The sequence below is a fragment of the Panthera tigris genome, chromosome E3 (genome assembly GCF_018350195.1).
Source record: "Panthera tigris isolate Pti1 chromosome E3, P.tigris_Pti1_mat1.1, whole genome shotgun sequence".
Classification (NCBI taxonomy): domain Eukaryota; kingdom Metazoa; phylum Chordata; class Mammalia; order Carnivora; family Felidae; genus Panthera; species Panthera tigris.
In genome coordinates, this window is record NC_056675.1 from 14,465,638 (window position 1) to 14,486,883 (window position 21,246).

Genomic DNA, 21,246 nt, shown 5'->3' on the forward strand with positions numbered 1-21,246 from the left:
CCTAATGGTGGAAGAAGACTGAAGAGGGAGGCCTTTGGAACCATCCAGTCCCCTAGGAACTAGCTCCCCCTACACAAAACATATCTGGTTCTATCGCCTACCTTCTAAGCTCCCAGGTAGATTTTTAAGTCAACTTTATTGAAGTAGAAGATCAGCACAATACACGTCATCTATTTAAAGTGTACACTTGGATGAGTTTTGACAGGGTACGTGCCTGCAGATCTCCCTTCCCAATCAAGCTACGTGACATTTCCATTTCCCCCAAAGATCCCCCGTCCCCGTTCTCCACCCCCAGCTGCCAAACACCATGTGTCTGCTTGAGATACAGTTGGAGACATTTTTCTTCCCTATTCAGTTTGGGATCAGGCACACTCTGGACAGTGACAGAGAAAGTCTGTTTGTTTTTAAGAATGTACATATGCACGCGTAATCGCCAGAAACCACTCCTTCGGCCAAGCAGCAAACAAATACATTCAGCCTACAGCAGGTTCAAATCGATGGAACCCGTCTCCCTGTGTCCGGAGTAGAAGCTGGGGAAAATGCATTTTTTTCATTTAACAGTGTGTTTCTGCACTGACTAGGCCTGGTTTTAAAATGACGAGAAAGACCCTTAATGTGAAAGCAATTGCAAGCCATGTTTTTATGGACAATTTGATGGATTGTGCTGTGCTCCAGAGTCATTCCACAATCATTTGGCTGGTTTTTGTTTATTTGGCTATAACCTGCATATTTCAGTTTTCCCTCAAGGCTGTTCAATGTGGGTTAATAGTTGTGTGTGCCTCTTAGATCATCTCAGATAGAAAATTCTTTTTCTCTGCTAAATGAGAATTAATTGTATTTGAGCTCAGAGGGTTTTTTTTTTTTTTTTTTCCTAATGCACTAGGGTTGTGGATAATGGCATTCGTTTCTCCTCTTGGGCCCAGCAGCCAAACCTAGAATAATCCCATTCAATTGAAAAGGCATTTATAGAGCGCTTGCTTTCTGCAAGATACTTTCCCACTCCTTGTGCAATATAAAAACGAGTAGGATGCTGCCGTCCTAAAACAATAGCAGCAACAACAACAGCGAAAAGCTATAGCAAGGAATGTCACAGAACACACAAGTAGGTAAGCTGAACGAGATCGCATCTGGGCAGGGGCTTTGTGGAACCAGGGGAGATCCGATAGGGGTAGGGTGGGGTATAGTCCACACAGGGAAGACTTCCGGCTGTTTTTGAGAGACCTCAAGTCACCTGTTGGACCGAGCCAAGAAACCAAGAGTTACAGCTGAAAAGCTAAGCTGGGGACTTACAATAGAAGATCATGGTTAAAAAAAAAAAAGTTTATTAAATCAGAGGGTACTAGAGCAACTGAAGGTTGCATCAGAGACTGATAGGATTTGAACCTGCAGGGGTAGGAAGGACAAGTAGAAACTGGCAGGGCCTGGAGGTGGGAGATCAGGAGGAAACACAGGAGAGGGGAATGGGAAGACTTGTAGCTTTGGGGATGGGGGAGCACGTAGGGGGGAAGATGACCCAAGTTTGCAAACCTAGAGCCTGGGAAGAGCTCAGGAGTACGGGTGTATAACCGGGAGCTGATTGCCTGCGGGCCATAACTGGGGAAGCGAGAAGCAACAAGTTTCGGGCAGTTACCGACTCAGGGGAGGAAGCTTCACCCATTGGCTCCTCAGTGGAGCACGTGATGGGTGAGTGCATGCTTCTCCTGCTCTTTGTGGGATTGCGTCGCTAGAACGTCGCAGTGAGCGTCGTACTGAGGTGGCAAATCCCACAGACAGTGGCTTGGCCTTGACTTTGTGGGGGAGCACGTGGGCAGAAGGTGAGAAGACAGCTTCCAACGACAGAGCAGATTAGATACTTTGAAGGGTCTGCCCACCGCTGCATAAGCAGATGCTAAATCAGCTACAACAAATATCATTTTAAACCCATGCTAGCTGCACAAAAAGCGGTTGTATCCATTAGCTTTTGCTGCATTAACAAATCACCCCAAGACACTTTCAGATAAAGAATCTGAGAGGGTTTCCTATGACAGATAGTCACCAAAGGAAATACTTCTTCTTGTAGAAGGAGATTGAGCTCAGAAGAGTGTCCTGAGCAAAGAATGAATTATAAACAAAGAAATTTATAAACATACAAGTAAATCCAAAGAAACGTTTCTTGGGGCGCCTGGGTGGTTCAGTTGGTTAAGCGGCCGACTTCGGCTCAGGTCATGATCTCACGGTCCGTGAGTTCGAGCCCCGCGTCGGGCTCTGGGCTGACAGTTCAGAGCCTGGAGCCCATTTCAGATTCTGTGTCTCCCTCTCTCTCTGCCCCTCCCCTGTTCATGCTCTGTCTCTCTCCGTCTCAAAAATAAATAAACGTTAAAAAATTTTAAAAAAAAAAGTTTCTTACGTAATAAGAATAATGTCTACATTGGGGCAAGGAAATATAACCAAAGGCTGAGCAGTTAAAAGGAGGTGATCAAATTTAGTGTCCTAACATCCTTGAATTTTATTGAGTGGAGTAGACATTTGAATATTGAATAATTTGCAGGGCACCTGGGTGGCTCAGTCAGTTAAGCATCGGACTTTGGCTCAGGTCATGATCTCATGGTTCATGGGTTCGAGCCCTGCATCCCGCTCTGTGCTGACAGCTCAGAGCCTGGAGCCTGCCTCAGATTCTGTGTCCCCCTCTCTCTCTGCCCCACCCCTGCTTGTGCTCTCTCTCTGTCTTTCAAAAATGAATAAACATTAAAAAAATAAAATTTAGAATATTGAATAATTTGCTCAGTAGTTAATATTAAGTTTCAAGAGTGAACCGTAAAATAATAGAAATGAATAGAATTTCCAAATCCATAGAGGAGAACAATGAAATATGATAATATTCCAACAAACAAATCAAACTGAACCAATCCCAACTAAAGCAAATAAAGGAGAAAAGGGAAACAGAGAAGGCTGGATGCACAGAAAGCACAAAGAAGGATGGTAGAAATAAGGCCATATATATCATTAAGTGCAATAAAAACAAATTGACTAAACATTTTGGCTAAAAAACGTAGATTGTCACCCTAGTTTTTTTTTTTTAATCCAGGAGTATTCTGTTTCCAAGAGACACATCTAAACATAGGAGAGAGAGGTTGAAAGTAAAAGCATGGAAACAGGCAATCCTAAAGGGCAGGATGCTGGGGTAACTAAACAAAGCACCTTCCACACAAAACGGATTCTTAAAAATGAAGTGTTCTGTTTCATGACCATGAAACTCACCAGGATGGTAGAATCCTTCTCGGCTTGGGTGCTCCTCTCACATCTGTTATCTTCTCCCCTCTTTCCGTGCAACCACTTGAGTTGAGACCTTCATCAGCCCCTTCGCCTTCCATCATGTCCCGTGGCAGGTCATTGCCCATTTGGCAGCCAGTGTGGTTTTCCCACAAGTCAGGTGGCTCCTCAAGAAAAAGCCCCGATCCCTAAGCACCATGTGTCTACATAATGCAGTCTCATCTGCACTCTCTCCCACCTCCCCGCTTCTGCCCCATCACAGCCATCACGCTCCCTCATGGTGAGCTATGCTTAGATCATCCAAAACACTGCATTTCTTCTGGTCTCTAGGCCTTTGGATATGTGCTCACCTTGTCTGATCTGATCTGCCCTCTCCTACTCAGTTGTTCGGCTGACTCCAACAATGCCCACTCTTCACTCTTCACTCAAATGCCCCTTCTTCTCGGATGCCTTTTCTGACCTCCCTCTTCTGAATCAGGGCCTCTTCTGCTCTGGCTATAAGAGCCCACTTAGCATATTTCATCACATTATGTCACACTGTCATCCTCACCTCCTTATTTGCCTGCCTCCCTGAGTAAGCTGCGAGCTCCTTGAAGACAAGTACAGTGCCACTCATTCATGATGTCAACAGCATTTATCAAGTGCCTACTACGTGCAGGCATCCTTCTAAGAGGTGGGGATACAGCCATGAACAAAAAAGACAAAACTTCTGTCTCATGCCTCTCACATTCTACTGGATGGAGCCAGACAACTAACCCTATAAATAAGGAGAAGATATCATCTATAAGGAGACAATATGTGCTTGGAAGGATATAAAGCAAGAAAGGGGATATAGAATACATGATGAGGGTGAAATTTTAAGTAAGATGGTCAAGAAGATGACATTTAAGCAGGAACTTGGAAGAGGTGAGAGAGTGAGCCATTCAAATACCGGGGAAGGAACATTCAAGAGAGAAGAACGGCCAATGCAAAGACTCTGAACAGGAACAAGTATGGCCTGTTCATGGACCAACAAGGAAGCCAGTGTGGCTGGAGTGGAGTCAGCAAAGGGTACAGTGGTAGAAGTTGAGCACAAGCAGCTATTATTAGGTTGCATTGGGTCTTTGTAGCCCTTTGTAAGGATTTGACTTTTATTTTGAAGGAAATGGGAAGCCTTTGGAGGATGTTGACCTGACTCCAACTTGAAATAACATAATTTTAAACAATGTAATATTTTAAAAGCAATCATTGATTGTTAATATGGCAATCCAGTGCCATATTGAAAAAAAAAAAAAAAAAGACCAAGGGAGGCAAGGGTGAGAGCTGGGAGACAAATTAGGAGGTCATTGTACTAATCTAGTCAAGAGACAAATGTGGCTGGGTACAGCGAGGTAGCAGTGGAGGTGAAATCTGAGTGTAGTTTGCTAATGGTTGAATATGGTGGGTCAGGGGAAGAGGCGAGGACGAAGCCAAAGTGTTTGGACCCAGCAACTGGAAGGATGGAGTTCTCATTACCAAGATAGAACCAATACTGTTTTGATCCTATAAATCTGAAATGTTTATTAGAGCCCCAAAGGTATGTCCAGTGGTGAGTTAGATAGACAAATCTGGAATTGAGGAGAAAGTTTGGTTCGGAGATAGAAACTTGGCGCAATTAGCCAAGTTAGCGTATAGATGCCACTGATAGGCCCTAGAATGGCAGGCTTTCCAGGAGAGTGGGTGTAGAATGGCAGGCTCTCCAGGAGAGGTGGTTTCACCTGCACCCTGCGTAGTGTCTGGCCCACAGTTGGTGCCCCATAGAAAGACTAAGAAAAAACAATTGAAGTTGGTAATTAATGAATCCTGTTGACCTTCAAGAGAGCAATGTCAATGCAGAGTGGTGGTAGCAGCCAAATTGTAAGGCACTAAGGAAAGAGAGAGCAGAAAACCAAGAACAAAATAAGGAGAATGAAAGCTGTGACTGGAGATTTTCTGGGCATAAAGATCTGGTTATGCTTGCAGCTTGGAAGAAATGAAGGAGAAGGGAGAAATAATGACTTAAGGTACCCGCGGAGCCAGGAGGAGACGGAGCTGGAGGAAATGAGCAAATGTGAAGGAAGGGAAGTATTGAAGGGTAGAGAAGGTAACTTCTCCACAAAGTGGGAGGCAAAAATCCCCTTGACCAGTGAGGGCCCAAGACACCACGCTACAGGTTAGGATGAAGGCACATTTTAAGAATCTAGACCTTGCTGGGGATGGGAAGGATGCGGGCTGGCAGAGTCACGTGAGGCAAATGATAAGATGACTTGGGGCACCATTGGAATATGGGTCCGCAGCGGGTGCAGGCAGTCGGCACCTGGCCCTGACCCTGTGGAAGCAGGAGCCAAGGGCACCTGCAGAGCCAGCAGTCCTGAGCGACCAGGAGGTACCAGGGTGGCTGCCTGTGGTTCACAGAGATATATTAAAGACCCTGCTTGCACTAGCAATGGACATTCCAAAAAGGAAATTAAGAAAACAATATCATTGACAGTAGCATCAAAAAAGATAAAATACCTAGGAATACATTAATCAAAAAAGTATACGTCTTGTACACTGAAAACTACAAAACATTGTGGAAAAAATGGAAGACCTAAATAAAAAAAAATATACACTGTGTTCTTCGATGGAAAGACTTAACTGCTGTTATGGCAGTACTCCCTGAGTTAATCTACAGATTCAGTGCATTACCTATCAAAATTCCAACTCCCTTTTTTGCACAAATGGAAAAGATAATCCTAAGATGCATGTGAAAATGCAAGGGACCCAGAGTGGCCAGAACAATATTGAAAAAGAACAAAGTTAGAAGACTCACACTTCCAATTCTCTTTTTTAAATATAATTTATTGTCAAAATGGCTAACGTACCGTGTGTACAGTGTGTTCTTGGTTTTGGGGGTAGATTCCCCCCACACTTCCAATTCTTAAACTTACTACAAAGCCATACTAATCAAGCCATTCTGATGCTATCATAAGGATAGGCACATAGATCAATGGAACAGAATTGAGAGTCCAGGAATAACCCTTCACATTTATAATCAATTTTTTTTAACAAGGATGACAAGACAATTCAACAGGGAAGAATAGTCTTTTCAACAAATGATCTTGGGACAATAAATATTCACCTGAAAAAGAACAAATCTGGACCCATACCTTACCTCATATTTGAAATTAACTCAAAATGGATCAAAGATCTAAAGGTAACAGCTTAAACTCTAAAATTCTTAGAAGACGTAGAGGTAAATCTTCGTGACCTTGGGTTTGGCAGTGTTTCTTGGACGTGATATCAAAAGCACAAGCAACCAAAGGAAAACAACTGATAAATTGAACTTCCTCAAAATTAAAAATTTTGTGCTTCAAAGGACACTCTCAAGAAAGTGGAAAACCAACCCACAGAATGGGAGAAAATACATGAACTCATACATATACCTGAAAAAGATCTGGCATCCAGAATATATAAAGAACTCTTACAACTCAACAAAAAAGGGACAATTTGTCCATGAAAAAAAAATGGGCAAAATATCTGAGTTGACATTTCTCCAAAGAAGATCTACAAAGTGGCCAGTAAGCACATGAAAAAATGCTCGATGGCATTAGTTATTAGGGAGATGTAAATCAAAACCACAATGAGATACCACTCCACACCCAGTTGATGACTAGAATTTTTTTTTTAAGGAAAGAAAAACAGACAATAACAAGAGTTGGCCAGGATGTGGATGAATTGGAACCCTGGGCACGTAAGCTGGTACAGCTGCTTTGAGATAGTTTGGCAACTCCTCGAAAAGTTAAGCACCAATTTACCATATGACCCAACAATTAGCATTTCTACTTCTAGTTATATAGTTAAGAGAATTGAAAACCTATGCCTCACAAAAACTTATATGGGAATGTTCATAGTGGTATCATTCATGATAGCCAAAAAGTAGAAAAAAGCCCAAATATCCATCACTTGGTCCATGGGTACCCAGTATGGTCAAGAAGAAAATGAGATACTCCCACACCACCTTTGAGGGAGACACCAGATCATGTTGCACCAAAGACTTGAGAGGAGATGCCGTGGGGGTGGGAGAGTTACAGAAGACCCTGTGGAATGGAAAGAATCGCCCTGAAGTCTAGGAAAGTTGAGGACAGAATATTCTAGAGGAGGGCCAGTAAATAACTTTTCTAGTCAGGGAAACAGCTGGAGCAAAGCCTTGGAGGCGGAACAGAGGTCCTTAAGGAAGGAATATCATGTCTGGGGAGCTGGAAGGTGGACTAGACAGTGGTCCAAAGACACCACAAAGACTCGTGATCCGGGACTGAGACAAGAAGGAGGATGTGGTCGGCATGAGGTCCAGACACGCACCACGTGCATGAGAAGCAGTGTGAGATCTGTTGGCATAACTTTAGTACCATCGTCCTTTCAGACCACGGTCCCCTTCCCACGACCCTGGCCCCTTGGCCAGGTCCACAGAGCCTCTGTTTGTTCCCTCCTCGTATGGGTCTTTAGCTTGGGAAGCCACCTTCCCCCAGATTGGAAATCCTATAGGACCCTCCTCAACCCTCCCTGCCCAACTCCCTTAGGGCTGGCACTTGGCCTTTGCAGGTCCTACTGGTTGGGATCTCGTCCTTTGCTCACAGACCCTCAGAAAAGAGAGCCTCTGACTCCTGGTGGCATTTAGCTTCGCTCTTTAAACATCTGGGTCACAGATATGCTCAGTTAATTAATGTTCTTAGCACTGTTCATTTGCCTGCTGGATAATAGATTGATTCATAATTTCAATAAGCAGCTGTGTATATCTTTCCCCTGAACATAAAGGCAGCCTGCTGTCATTCATCACTTTGCATTTGGTGAATTTGAGTATATTCAGAGAGACATTGTTTAGGGAGGGGTGAGGAGGGCTTCTGATTTTATCTTTTTGCCTCTAACAATCACTCTGATTTGGAACTAATTTGGGTTTAAAGCACACGTTACCCGCATCTCTCACAAGGGCACTTAATAAAGCCCCTGTCACTTGTTTCAGAGGGCACCAGGTGGGCTCTCCTTTGGTGATCAAAGCAAAGGGTTTCTGAGTGGTTGTCCTCAGGAATGAGGACCCCTGCAGAAAATCCCGTCCCCTGGAGAAGAGGCACTGAGCAGAGCTGCCTCCTTGCTCCGTTCCTGACCAGAAACGCCCAGGCTCTCGGGAGGAGCCCAGGGTCACGTAGGAGGAGGCCCTTCTGCTGCCCAGCTCTGGCCCAGGGCGGCCAACCATCGGGTCTCTAGGGTCCCAAGGAGAGAGGCCAGGACCTTGCCAGGTGACCAAATGTCCTCATGCCTCAGTTTCTTCGTCTTTAAAACGCGGAGAGCAGTAGAAACCTATCTCAGAGTTGTCGTACGAATTACGTTCTTTATCCTCTGCGAGATGCTTAGAAATGGTGCAGGGTATGCCTTTAATACACACAAGCTGGTCATTTTGTTTTTTGATTCATTCAGCACCAGCTGTATATTAACGATCTTCACTCCTGCCCCCGCCCACCTCCTAGGACGTGAGAGCAAAAATGAGAGATGTATCTTCCTGTCTCATTGCCCTCACCAGCCTGCATTGGCGTTATCTAAGGGGGAACATAGCCCCGTCCTTACATTCCCAGAAAGCTGTTCCCAGGCTGGGCACACAGAGAACTCTTCAAAACATGCCTGTTGGAGTTTAAACGAATAGACATGGCCGCGTCTTTTAAATGATGTTGTTCACCACGTTGATAACATCCACAAACACGTTTTGAGCACTTGGTCTGTCATTTTCCCCCAGCAAGGAATGAAATTAATTAGACGCAGTCTCTGGCCCCCAAAAGAGTGCGAAAGACAGATGGATGCATTCGCTCAAAAGTTGGTATCCAGGATTATAAACAACATGGATGAACGGGAGAGGGAGGCCACTGAAGTAGCATGGGCCCCGCCGCGGGAAGGGTTGATAGGCAACAGCATCTGTGTATCAGTCAGCTCTTGCTGCGTAACAACTACTCCAACTTAGTGGTTTATCGTTGCCCATGAGTCTATAGGTCAGCCAGACGGTTCTGTGATCTGGACCAGGCTCGGCTGACTTCAGCTGGGCTCATTCACACATCTCCTGGCGGCCAGGAGGCCGGCCGAGGGCTGCTGAATCTAGGACAACCTCACCCACTTGTCCGGTGGTTGGCTGGCTGTTGGTTGGGCCACCTGTCTCTCCTCCTCTGGCAGGCCATCCAGAGCTTCCTGCCAGGGTGGCAGCAGGTTTCCAAGAGCAAGAGGGTGGAAACATGCAAGGCTAAAGGGCTAGTCCAGCACGTGGCACATCCTCCCTTCCGCTGTGTTCTGTGGGCCAGAGCAAGTCGCCGGTTTTCAAGGGATGGGGAAATAGAGTCCACGTGGCTCTAAAAGTCACAGTGCCCAGGGTGTATAGAAGGAAGGAGTGAAGGATGTGGCTGTTTTGGCAATCTACCACAATCCCCCAGGATTTGTTGCTGTGCGTGGAGCAGGCAGCAAGTGCCAGGACTGTGTCGCACATTTAGGACGCTTCTGCTTTTTCATCACTGTAAATAATGGTGCAGTAAAGACCCTAGACGTGAACTCGTCTTTGCGGTTGTGATCGTTACCTTGGGATGGATGTCTGAAGGGGAATTTATTGGGTCAAAAGAAGAAAACATTTTAACAGCATGGAGTCTATATTTTGAAATTCCCTTTTTGACCGGCTGTAGCAACTTACCCCCGCTCCAGCCCATTTTCTGTTAACCATGAAAACACGGGAATAGGGTTGTTGCTGTTGTTTTTTTTCAATGCGGTATCGCGTTGCCGTTTTAGTTTATTTATTTTAACACCTATCAGGTTGAATGTTTTGTAATGTGTTTCTCTTTTGGTGAGCTGCCTCTTTGGGCACTTTACAGCAGGGTGGAATGAATGAACTAATCCCAATTTACAAATGGGGAGGAAACGCGGGCTCAGAGAGGTTAAGTGACTGCTTCGAGGGGGCCCTGCCAGCTGGAAGCAGAGCCAAGCTTTGAAATCAGATGTCCTGTGCTTTTACTGATCCCTGCTCCCCCCGTGTTGCTGAGCAGAAGGCTAGAATCCAGAGACGCTGACCGAGGGCATGCTTAGAAGAAAATCAGACCGGCCCTGGGGGAGCAGGATCCAGCCAGGGAGGGGGCTTCCTGAGCAGGGCTCGCCTGTGAATTGCGTGTTTGGTGGCCAAGACCGCGGTACTGGCAGAGGCCTGGATGAGACATGCGGGCCCGAGGCCCCTGTCCCCACCTCTCATCTGCTCTCTCCCCAGCTTGCCCGCTACACCAAGGAGGGCTTCCTGCACTTGGGAGCCCTGGGGACCACCACGCTCCTCCCTGACACCCGCTGCCTGGTGGACAACTCCAAGAGTCGGCTGCCCCAGCTCCTCGACTGTGACAAAGTCAAGAGCAGCCTGTACAAGCGCTGGAATTTCATCCAGGTGGGTACCCCCTGGGAAGGGCCAGCACCCCAGAGCAGGTAAGGCTGCTGCAGACCACAGGGAAGTCCGACCTCCCCAAGGAACGGTGCCCAGGAAAGCACACCAAAGGTCTCCAGCCCCGGGCCAGCCTCGTGAACCCAGGGCACGTCCGGGGGGGGAACCGGCGGTGGCGGGGGCCTTCCACCTGGGACAGCTTCCCGGGTCCCTTCGGCAGCACCAGGCCGGCTGGGCTCCGGCAGATCTCGGGAGGGGAGTGTGGGCGATGTCCCTGAAATCTGCTAAGTGTCTACAGCCGCTGCGATTGAGAAAGCCAGACCTGGAATATCCCTGCAAATTCCGCATTCCCACACCGTCGCCCATCGGGGCCGGTCCCCTGGCTCAGCCATTCAGACTTGGTGAAGCCGATGGCCATTCTGACTTCGGGGTTTCTGGATGGTCCCTCCCCGTGGGCAAACAATTTTGGTGGGACTGTTCCCCAGGAGAGGCCACGCGCCAGGCCTCTTTCTCTGTCTCTCTCCCTGTCTCTCTGTCCCTGTCTCTCTCCCTCTCTCTCTCTCTCTCTCTCTGCCTTTCGGCCTCTTTTCCTCTCATGGTCTGATCCCTCTCTTTCTCTCTCTATCGGTCTTATTCTCTATATCTCTGTCTCCGCCGATCTGTTTCCGTTCTCTGTGTCTCTCTATGTCTCCCTGTCTATGTCTCCATCTGTCTCTCCGCCTTTTACCTAGAACGGAGCCATCATGAATAAGGGCACGGGGCGCTGCCTCGAGGTGGAGAACCGGGGCCTGGCTGGCATCGACCTCATCCTCCGCAGCTGCACGGGGCAGAGGTGGACGATTAAGAACTCGATCAAGTAGCGGGGAGGAGCAGGGGCCCCCGGAGCCTGGCCCCCGGGACAAGGTCTGCCCGTCTTCTGGGCCAGCCGCACTGGTGAAGAGACAGCGAGGAGCCAGCCGGGGCTCAGCAGCCCTTCCGGGGCTTCTCCAGGGGCCCCGGATGGAGACTTGGTGTCCCCAGTGGGTGCTCAGCTGCCGTGAGGCTCGTGCCCCCTGGAAAAGCCCCCCGACCCTTCTCTGGGAACCCGGGAGCCGTGTCTTCTGCAGCCTGGATGTGGACCTCGTACCATGGAGTGAACCCCCCGCGTCCTCCTCGTCGTCTTCGCAGCCACAATCAGGACTGGGACCGGCAGGGGCCCCTCCTCGTCCTCGTCTCTTGCAGCTGCAGCAGCTTCTGAGTGCCACCCCGCCCCTCGGCAAGGTGGGGGGTGGCGCTCAGTCACGTCCTATCTGCCCCTCCTCAGAGGAGGCAGTCAGGCCCTGGGACTCCGTTTCCCTGGAGGTTGCCTCTGCCCCGATGCCCATTTGCAGCCCGAGGCAGCCTCCACCCCAACCCTTAGCGGCAGACGGCTTTGGCGGCTACGGCCCTGGACTTTTCTGGACCCTCCCTTAGATGGCCCGGAAGGAATTAATGCTTCCACGGTCACCAGGGCGCTAGGCTCTCGCGTTCCGGGGCCAGCTGCTCTGCCCGTGTCCGCAGGGAGCCAGACACAGAAAGAGGCTGAGCACGTAGGGAGGTCATGGCTGTGAGGGGCCCTCCGGGCTGGAGCCGGGCCAGTGTGGCTCTGCCCTCCGGAGACCAGGGGGCCCTGACTCATGACCAGGGAGGCTGCCATGGGAGCCTCCACCTGGAGCTTTAGGACTGAGGCCAGCACAGCACGGGGGGCGGGGCGGGGTGAGGGCAGGACCCTGGAAAATGCTCCGGGTTCATCTCCTCTCACCCCATGCTCTGCTGGCTGACAGGGGAGAAGGCAGTCGATTCCTCTCTGCAGAGTAATAATTGTTTTCGATTGCCCTCTGGTTAGGGTGCACTTGTAAATCAGAGTTAATATATGGACGCGTGTGCATGCCTACGAGTGTGTGTGCCTGCGTGGTGTGCGTGTGCGCGTGCATGTGTGTGTCTGGGCGTGCGCCTCCGAGTGTGTGATAGAGCGGGTGTCAGAGTGTGGCCTCGGGCTTGCCGCTTCGTCGCTCACCTGGATCAGGGCGAGGCTGCCGGAAGCGTGGGGGGTTGGCCACGCATCTGTGGCCAGGAGGACGCGGCCCAGCCTGGCCCCATGTGGCGCCCCAGATGGAAGGCTGTCCCTTCTCCCAGGTCCCTCTCTGTCCCTCATGCTGTCCCCAAGGGCCAAGCCCTGCCCAGAACCAAATCCTGTAGTTGCCCGGTTTGGGGTTCACAGTGTCTCATTTGGTGGCATCTTATTGGTGATCCCCCTCCCCCAGTTCCTCCCTTGTGAAATAAATACATGTGAGCACTCCCCCAAGCAGCCTTGTTTGCTTCCTGGTTCCTCCAGAGCCTGGGGTTTGGGGGGGAGTTCCTGGAACATGGCAGAGGGCTCTCTCGGGTGGGGGGTTTGGTCTTACTGTAAGCAAAAGCCATCGCTCGCAGCACGAGGCTGAGACAAAGCCGGTCGGCACTTGCACTCACCCCCCGAAGCAGGACAGAACCTGACATTTTGGTGCTCGTGTACTAACGCGCTTGCGGACCCCAGCTTAGGAGGCTCAGGCTGGTGCAGGAAGCGGAAGAGGGGAGGAGGGTTGAGGTGACCTGGCCGAGCCCCTCCTGCTCGTGGCAAAGCGAAATCCTTAAAGATTCCAGGCCTTCCATCATGGAAACGGGTATGGGATGCACGGTCAGGGATCCCCTCAGCTGTGACTGTCCCTCTTCCCTTCGAAGAAGCCCAGAAGGTCCGTCTTCTTTGACGTCACACAAAACACAGACATGCGCACCAATGGCAGTTGCCATGTTTCTTTCGGGTTCTAGGAGAATCAGGGTCCAGGAGCGTGCTGATGGAAAATGCTGGAGTCTCGGGGTGACCGTGAAGTGAAAAGAGCTGAAGGTCTGCAGGTTCCCACGGGGCTCAAGGGATAATATCACAGTGTGATGCCTTGGGGGAGGAGTCCTACCCTGACTGCCCCATAGTCCCTCTGTGTGGGTCTGAAAGTACAAATATGAAGAAGGAATCATCCTGTTTTACCATTTGCTGAGGTTTTGATCCCAAATCCCGGTGAGGCACCAGGTAGGGCCTGGGAGGCCCAGGGAGGCCTGGGAGGCCTGGGAGGGCACCAGGGATGATCCTTTATTCTACAGGAAATGGGCCAAATGGCCTCAAACCAAAGTAAGCCTCGAGGCCTGCTCAGTTCTCTGTCGGAACAGGAACCCACACCCTCTGGGGCTCAAACACACTCGCTGGATGTGGGGGTCCTTGGTACTCCAAGCCGAACCCCTAAGAATACAAGGCAGCAAGGATCCTGGAACTTACCAGAGTGAAGTACTCTTCTTCAGTGTCACACGCAGCAGGACAGGATGTTTGGGTTGGCTTATTTATGTGTGTTTGTGGGGGAGGGTAGTGGTGCTGGTGCAGGACCGTGGGACACTCTCTGCCTCCGAACACCAGCGCATGGGCCCCGAGTCTTGGGTCCAGCATCTGGGAGGCCTGGGCTGTCCGTTTATATCAGCACCTGCCGTCAGCACTCACCTGGGTTACCTCCCAAAGACTGGGCCCCCTGGGAAACTGGCCCGAGCGTGAGGCCAGCATCCCAGGATGGCACCCTCTTTGCGCCACAGGGCAGGAGGTGGGGGGGGTGGGGTGGGGGATCAGAGACCAAGGCAGAGAGGAGGAATGAGCAAAGTTAAAGAGGGAGGAGAGAAAAAAGCAGCAGGGCCCTGAGGGAGCCTTGTGTCCAGTCCTTTGGAGGACTTTGGAAGGTCCGGAGCCCCACATCTTTGCGCGGTGGCATCAGCTCCAGATGTCCGGCTCCAGGGGCATCTCACACGCCTTCAGCAGGTGTTGGGCGTTGGCACCGTCTGTATCCCCATACCTCCGTCACCCCCAGCCCTTGCAGGGGGGATGATGCACAGGGAGTTGAGCCCCGACGGCCTTTGCTCCAACACACCCCTCCTGTCTGCTTAGTCCCTCACCTGTGCCCCCGTGCCCCTGTCTGGTGACAATTTCTTCTGCTTTTCTCTAAGTTCCCCTCTCTGTTTATATGGCAAAAACATCACAGATGGTATTGCTGACACATGCCCAAGCCCCACCACAGATGTCTTTGAATCTATATGTGTTATTTCTCAAATGTGTTCTTTATTCTTATTCCGGTGGCCAGAGAAGGCGAAATGCAGAAGGCTGAGAAAGCACAGTCTGTGCCGGAAGCCGCCCTGTTAACCCACTCCAAGCCCTTTTGCTTGGTTTCCTGAAGCCATTCCTTTCCATCTCATATATTTTCCCCGCCATTCTTGAATAGCATCCCGGTTTCGCAAATGGCAGAAGTCAGGCCCGGCCAGAGCAGGCGACTCCCCCAGGGCTGTCGTGTGAGCTGTCCCTGATCACGCTGTTTCTCTCCTTCCACCTTGCTTGGGACTGCTGCTCTGAGAAAGGTTGCAGGACAGCCCTGCCAACTGCCCCCGTTCCCCCACCCACCCCGGGAATGACGGTCCCCCAGGGGATGGGCTTGGGAGAGGCCGGGAGCTTGTGCAGGAAACCAGGAGGCCCAGAGAGAGCATGCGCATATGCGAGGAGGGGCGGGGCGGGGCGGGGCGGGGCAGAAAGAGTGGGAGGGAGAGAGAATCTGACACAGGCTTCATGCTATCAGTACAGAGCCCGATGCAGGGCTCTATCTCATGAACCGCGAGATCATAACCTGAGCCGAGATCAAGAATCGGATGCTTATTCGACCGAGCCGCCCAGGCACCCCGATTAAGCGTCTATTTTAATTCCAGTTTCGCTAACCAACGGTGCTATATTAGCTTCAGGTGTAAAATGTAGTGATTCAACACTTCCATACATCACCCTGTGCTCATCACGACAGGTGCCCTCCTTAATCCCCATCAGTCATTTTACCCATGCTACCCACCCACCTCCCCTCTGATAACCATCAGTTTGTCCCCTATCCTCAAGGCTCTGTTTCTTGGTTCGCCTCTCTCTCCTTTTCTTCCCCCTTTGCTAGTTTGTTTTGTTTCTTCAGTTCCACGTATGAGTGAAATCATATGGTGCTTGTCTTTCTCTGACTTATCTTGCTTGGCATTATAGTCTGTAGCTCTATCTCTGTTGTTTCAGATGGCAAGATTTCATTCTTGTTATGGCTGAATATTCCAGTGTGTGTGTGTGCGTGTGTGTGTGTGTATCCATTCATCTGTGGATGAACGCTTGGGCTCCTTCCATAGTTTGGCTATGATAAGTCACTGCTGATAAGGCAATGCTAAGTCATTGGCTGATAAGTCATGAAAGGCACCTTAGCCTCTTGTTTCAGTCCAGGCTCCAGATCAGCGGTTGGGCTGGCAGATCATCAGCTCCTAATCAGTTGCCCTTCCTCTTGCCCAAATCATGAATCTGAGTCTCTTGGCCACTCTGCTTTCTCACTTATCAAGCAAGTTCCCGAGACCACGTGTTGGCAATCGATGGTGGGCCCCAAACTCCAGAGGCCCATTTCAGTTCAGTTCGACAGTTATATTTGGACACTGATCCTTTGGTTTGCGTTTTAAGGCTTCTTGGAAGAGAGAGAGAGAAAAGGCAGAAGGAGCTAAAAGACGGCGAATATCTTGGTCTTTAGTCGTTAAAGGTTATCTTTGAAAGAACATAGACACTAGGTACTGGGCAGTCATGAAGTGGGGCCTACTCCCATCAGCACAAATGGGGATCTTTTAACAGATTTCAGTGTTCTTTCCCCAAAGAGGGCCCAGCTGATGGCTCTTGCAAGCACGCTTCCAGCTCGAATTAATCGGCTGCCTGTTGACGGGGGCTCCCCACACTGCCCGAGCACAGAGAGCCAAGTTGAGGAACTAAGGAAGCCAAACAGGGATCATTGGTGCTGCCGATGGTAACACAACACGAGACTGTCAGACCCGGCTAGCTCTTATCGTCATCCTTAACAAATAGAGGCTTCATAAAACACCAAGATCAAACATCATCTCGTTCACTCTTTCGTTGGATGCCCACTTACCTTAAGCACTTAGTACCGACTCCGTAAACATTAGCTTGTTCTAGGGCGGAAAACTCATTCTGATGGTGAGCCAAGCCAAGGCCACATCTCAGTAACCTCCTCCCACCGCCCACCCTTGGAGCTCTGACAAGATCAACTGTCCCTTAAAATCCACAATGTGCCTTAAAGCCAGTGCCCTACCTTGAAGTTTCAACAGGGCCAGTTATAGCTGAGAGAAAAACAGCCTGTGTTCCAGTCTTATCTGTGGACAGAGTTCACCTCTGCCATCCAGCGAAATGGTTAACTTTCTTGGCTAGGGAAGCCGTCTCCCCTTCGCCGCAGGATTAGGTACATGTTGTGGAAAAATGTTCATCTACTGTTTCTTTCTTTTTTTAATGTTTATTTACATTTATTTTTGAGAGAGAGAGCAAGGAAGGGGCAGAGAGAGAGACAGAGACAGAGAATCCCAAGCGAGCTCCCTGCCGCGAGAGCGGAGCCCGACGCGGGGCTCAAACTCACGAACCACAGGATGGCGATCTGAGCTGAAATCAAGAGTCAGATGCTCAGCCAACTGAGCCACCCAGGCGCCCCCTCATCTACTGTTTCTAAAGAAAATTAATGGACGGAATCCTTCTCAAGAAAAAAAAAAAAAGATTCTCACAGACCCTCAGGGTTGACCTAATTTATTTTGTACTGCAGTGTTTCTCAAATATGTATGAACATAAAATGGCTTTTGCTCATAGCTCTGTTACTGCTATAAAATAAAATAAATTTACAAGTCGATACAAACGAATCTACAGAGTCAATAAAACTTAACGTTAGCATTCATTCAACCTGGTGGCGGCCCGGCCTGTTGACGCTAAGTTGCGGCTGCTTCGACTGCGGTGATGGTAACAACGGCCTTAGCAGAGGTCGTGTGTCTTGTGATAACCTGATCATTCCACCTCTTTTCTGTATCCCAGCTGTTTTTGAAATACTTATCCACCATTCACTAGTGCAGCCCAGATTTGCGAGCACCCGGGACGTAGCGAAGGGTAGAGCCGTGAGCGAAGCAGATAGAGACCCTGCTTTCCAGGAATCCATATTCCACTGGCTTTCCTGAGGGGCAAACACATTGATATCAAAATCTCCGCTCCTTCCTCCTCTTTCACCTGGGACAGCTCCTGTAGAACTATTTGGTGCCAATGCTGTTGTGACACCGACTCAAAGCCCTGTCCCAAATTCACGATGGGCGCTAGCTGACCCCCCAGCGGATTCAGAAGATGCTTGTATTAATTTTTAGGCAATTAGCAAAATGAAGACCCAACGTTTGAAAATCTGACGGACGTCCTGCAGCTGCAGGAGTCCGAGAACCTGCAGGTGCCGTTGGAGAAGCGATGCTCGGGTCTCTTTGCATTCCGCAAAGTTGGATAAGGACGCGGTACCCGCAGATCTGTGATGGGTCTCATCCCTAGGGGACTTGTTTCCAGCTCTTGCTTTTCTTCCAGCTGCTCACCTTTTGGTCACTCCCAAACTTGGTGTCCTATGTGGACGAGAGCAAACCCTCCTAACTGAAAAAAAAAATCACAGGATTGTTTTTTTTTCTTCTAATTTTCGATGTGAAGCAAGAAATTGCACCACAGGACTTTGGAAAGCATTGGTCAGAGCGAGATTGGAGAGTCTTGGGGAGCTTTAGCAGTACAACTGGGACTAGTTTTTTTCAATGTTTATTTAGTTTTGAGAGAGAGCATGAGTGGGGGAGGGGCAGAAAGAGAGAGGGGGCAGAGGATCCAAAGCAGGCTCCGCGTGAACAGCAGAGAGCCCAACGCAGGGCTCGAACCCACGGACCGTGAGATCACGGCCCGAGCCTAAGTCAAGAGTCGAACGCTTAACCGACTGGGCCGCCCAGATGCCGCTGAAGGGGGCTAATCTTTTCACTGAATACGTAGTTCCTCGGTAGCTAACATTATAAAACCATTCTCCCTCAGTCCTGGGAGCCTGGGCTTGCACATCCCAGATCCAGCCTGGCAAGGCAGGAAAAGGGCGGTTTCCGGTGGCCACAGTGAAATAGGCACTGGGCAAATAAACGTCAGCATGAGCTTCAGATGCTGAGGTTTCTGCAAAAGCCTTTGGCACGGTCGCTGGTTAGTTATAAGGCTGGTGTTTGTAATGCAGCCCTACAGATAACAAAAAAGAATATACGGGCCGCGTGGTGTTTAAATGTTCCCCTAGACTTTTTGACACTGAAATCACACAGAGAACAATGAAACCTCCCCATCCTGGCCCAAGGCGCCAAACCAAGTGCTGGTGCCCAAGTTCACGCCTCCAAAGTCCTAATGAGTAACCAGCATGGTGCTAGGCTCGAAACAGGTGACAGGTCTAGAGGAAACAGCTCCCTGTAGGAGCCTGGGGAGAGAGGAGGCCAGAAACTCCCATCAACCCTGGGCCCAGTCTATCCACAGCCCGACTATGACCTGACCCTGACCTAGATGGAGAGCCTCTGCTCTCTGAGGCTCCCCCCCCCAAACCCAGGCTTGTGACAATCTCACAGAGGTGTCATATCAGTCAGGGCTCAGCCCTTGACAGCTGCGCCGTAAAAATGAGAGATGACAGCTTAGCAGAAGAACGTTACCGCCTCTGAGGAAGAAAGAATCCATGCTGTGGGTAAGTACCAGTGGGGAGTTTATTGCTCTGGTTTGTTTCCATTTTGTGTTCTAAGTTTTTTTGTTTTTTTTTTTAAGTTGATGTATTTATTTTTGAGAGCGAGAGAGCAAGCAGGGGAGGGAGAGAGAGAGAGAGAGAGAGAGAGAATCCCAAGCAGGCTTCAGCGGCCAGTGCAAAGCCCGACACTGGGCTTGATCCCGTGAACCGTGAGACCGTAACCCGAACTACTATCAAGAATCGGCTGCTTAACTGAGCCACGCAGGCAACTAGGTTTTCTTTATTTTAAATTATGCACCCTTTAAAGATCATTCTTCCCCACAAGGAATTACCCAAAGGCCTGAGGAGGCTGGGCACAAGCGCCCAGAGGTTAACGCAGGCGAATGCAGGCCAGTATTTCTCAGTATTTCTCTCAAAGGCCGGGAAGGTTTGGTTTGGGTTCCAATACAGTTTGGGTAGTTTTGGTTTTCATCGCTTTCCTCCGATTGCTATTGGTTTCTTCATCAGGCTGGTGCGAACTGCCGGTGTGCTTGGCAGGAATTTTCTGGTCGGACCGAGCCCACCTTGTGCCCGGAGAGCGGGGCACCTAAGTGTGATTATCACCGTAACTACATCCACCACCGTTATCTGAGCACGTGCTGTGTGTGTGTTCCCAGCGACCTCTGGGCAGGTGCTACCATTTTCCCTTCACAGATGAGACACCGAGGCTCAGAAAGGTTAAGAACCTGTCCTGACCTCTCGGGGCGTGCAAGTGGAAGGTGTGGGTCTGTCTCGCTCCAAAGCACGTGTCCATAACCACGAAGCAACACCGTTCGTGCAGGCGGCTGTGCTCGGCGGCCTCTGTTCTGATACGAAACCCGCAGATTCGAGAGGAAGCGGACGATTAAGCTGTCACCAGCACGATGTCCAGGGTCTGCTGAGGTTCGTTGACTTCAGTCCCCGGTGGGAAGCTTCGTCCCAATGAGGTAGCAGCTGATTGAGAACAGCCAGTGCTGCCAGAGGCGCTGGCCTCCTGTCTCAAACCTCTACTCCCCTGTATCAGCTTGAAGTTCCAACAAAATTCGTGCTCAGGCGCTGGCCTCCTGTCTCAAACCTCTACTCCCCTGTATCAGCTTGAAGTTCCAACAAAATTCGTGCTCTGAGGAGTCACAGAGGACGAGTAGCCAGTTCTGCCCGAAACGGCTCAAAGACTCCTCCGCAGGCTAGGAAACTAATCTGATTCGAACAGGAGCAAGCTGCACAAATTAATTGATGGTTGATGAGAGAAATTAGATAATACAAGTAAGTAATAACAAGAGAAAGATAACATTAATAATCCCACCGCCCAGAGAGACCTTGAAACACTATTCGTTGCGTTTCCGAACATCCTTCCCTACCCGTAACTTCGTATCTATGACACATGACGGGGTTGTAACATGATTAACCGTAATGAAATAAATGGAAGTTTCTGCACTTTGGTCCGAAAAGCCGGCGGTACTAATGTATGCTAGGGGAGACACGGCTTAGCAAGCATCTAGTATAAGATGAAATGAGCTTTATTTAACAATTGCCTCCATAGGAGTCAGCAAGCTCCAAAAGAATTCCAATGCAATCTCCAAAAGCAATCTCCAATGGAATCTCGGAGCGGAAAATCCAGAAGAATCCGGCGCTCATCCTGCCACCTTGGAGTCCACTCAATGAATGGGTGGTAATGAGCCTGGAAATCACATCTTATTAAGGAAGAAATGAAGCGTGTTGAACGCGACGGAAATGGTCACTGCCTTGAGGGCTCGGTGGACCACCAAGGGTCGGGGCGGGAGAATGTCCATGGGCGACAGTTCGGATTTCTTCTTCGTGACCCAGAGAGTCAGAATGAGGCTAAACGGATGGAAGCCAGGCTATGGCTTTGAGTTTAGTGTAAGAATCCGCTTTCTAAACAGAGCCACGCACCCAAAGCTGGAATGGGGGGTCTCAGAAGGG

General features: G+C 49.7%; 1 protein-coding gene across 10 annotated transcripts in view; it reads left to right on the forward strand.

The window, feature by feature from the left end:
• GALNT17 (polypeptide N-acetylgalactosaminyltransferase 17) overlaps positions 1-12,983 on the forward strand; it is a 283,928-nt gene extending 270,945 nt beyond the window's left edge. For all 10 annotated transcript variants that reach the window (XM_042971399.1, XM_042971405.1, XM_042971404.1 and 7 more), the window contains 2 exons: positions 10,508-10,675; positions 11,401-12,983. In XM_042971399.1, the coding sequence (XP_042827333.1) occupies positions 10,508-10,675; positions 11,401-11,529 (297 nt within the window). In that variant the 3' untranslated portion in view covers positions 11,530-12,983. The remainder of the gene's footprint in view (positions 1-10,507; positions 10,676-11,400) is intronic.
• Positions 12,984-21,246: the final 8,263 nt, after the last annotated feature.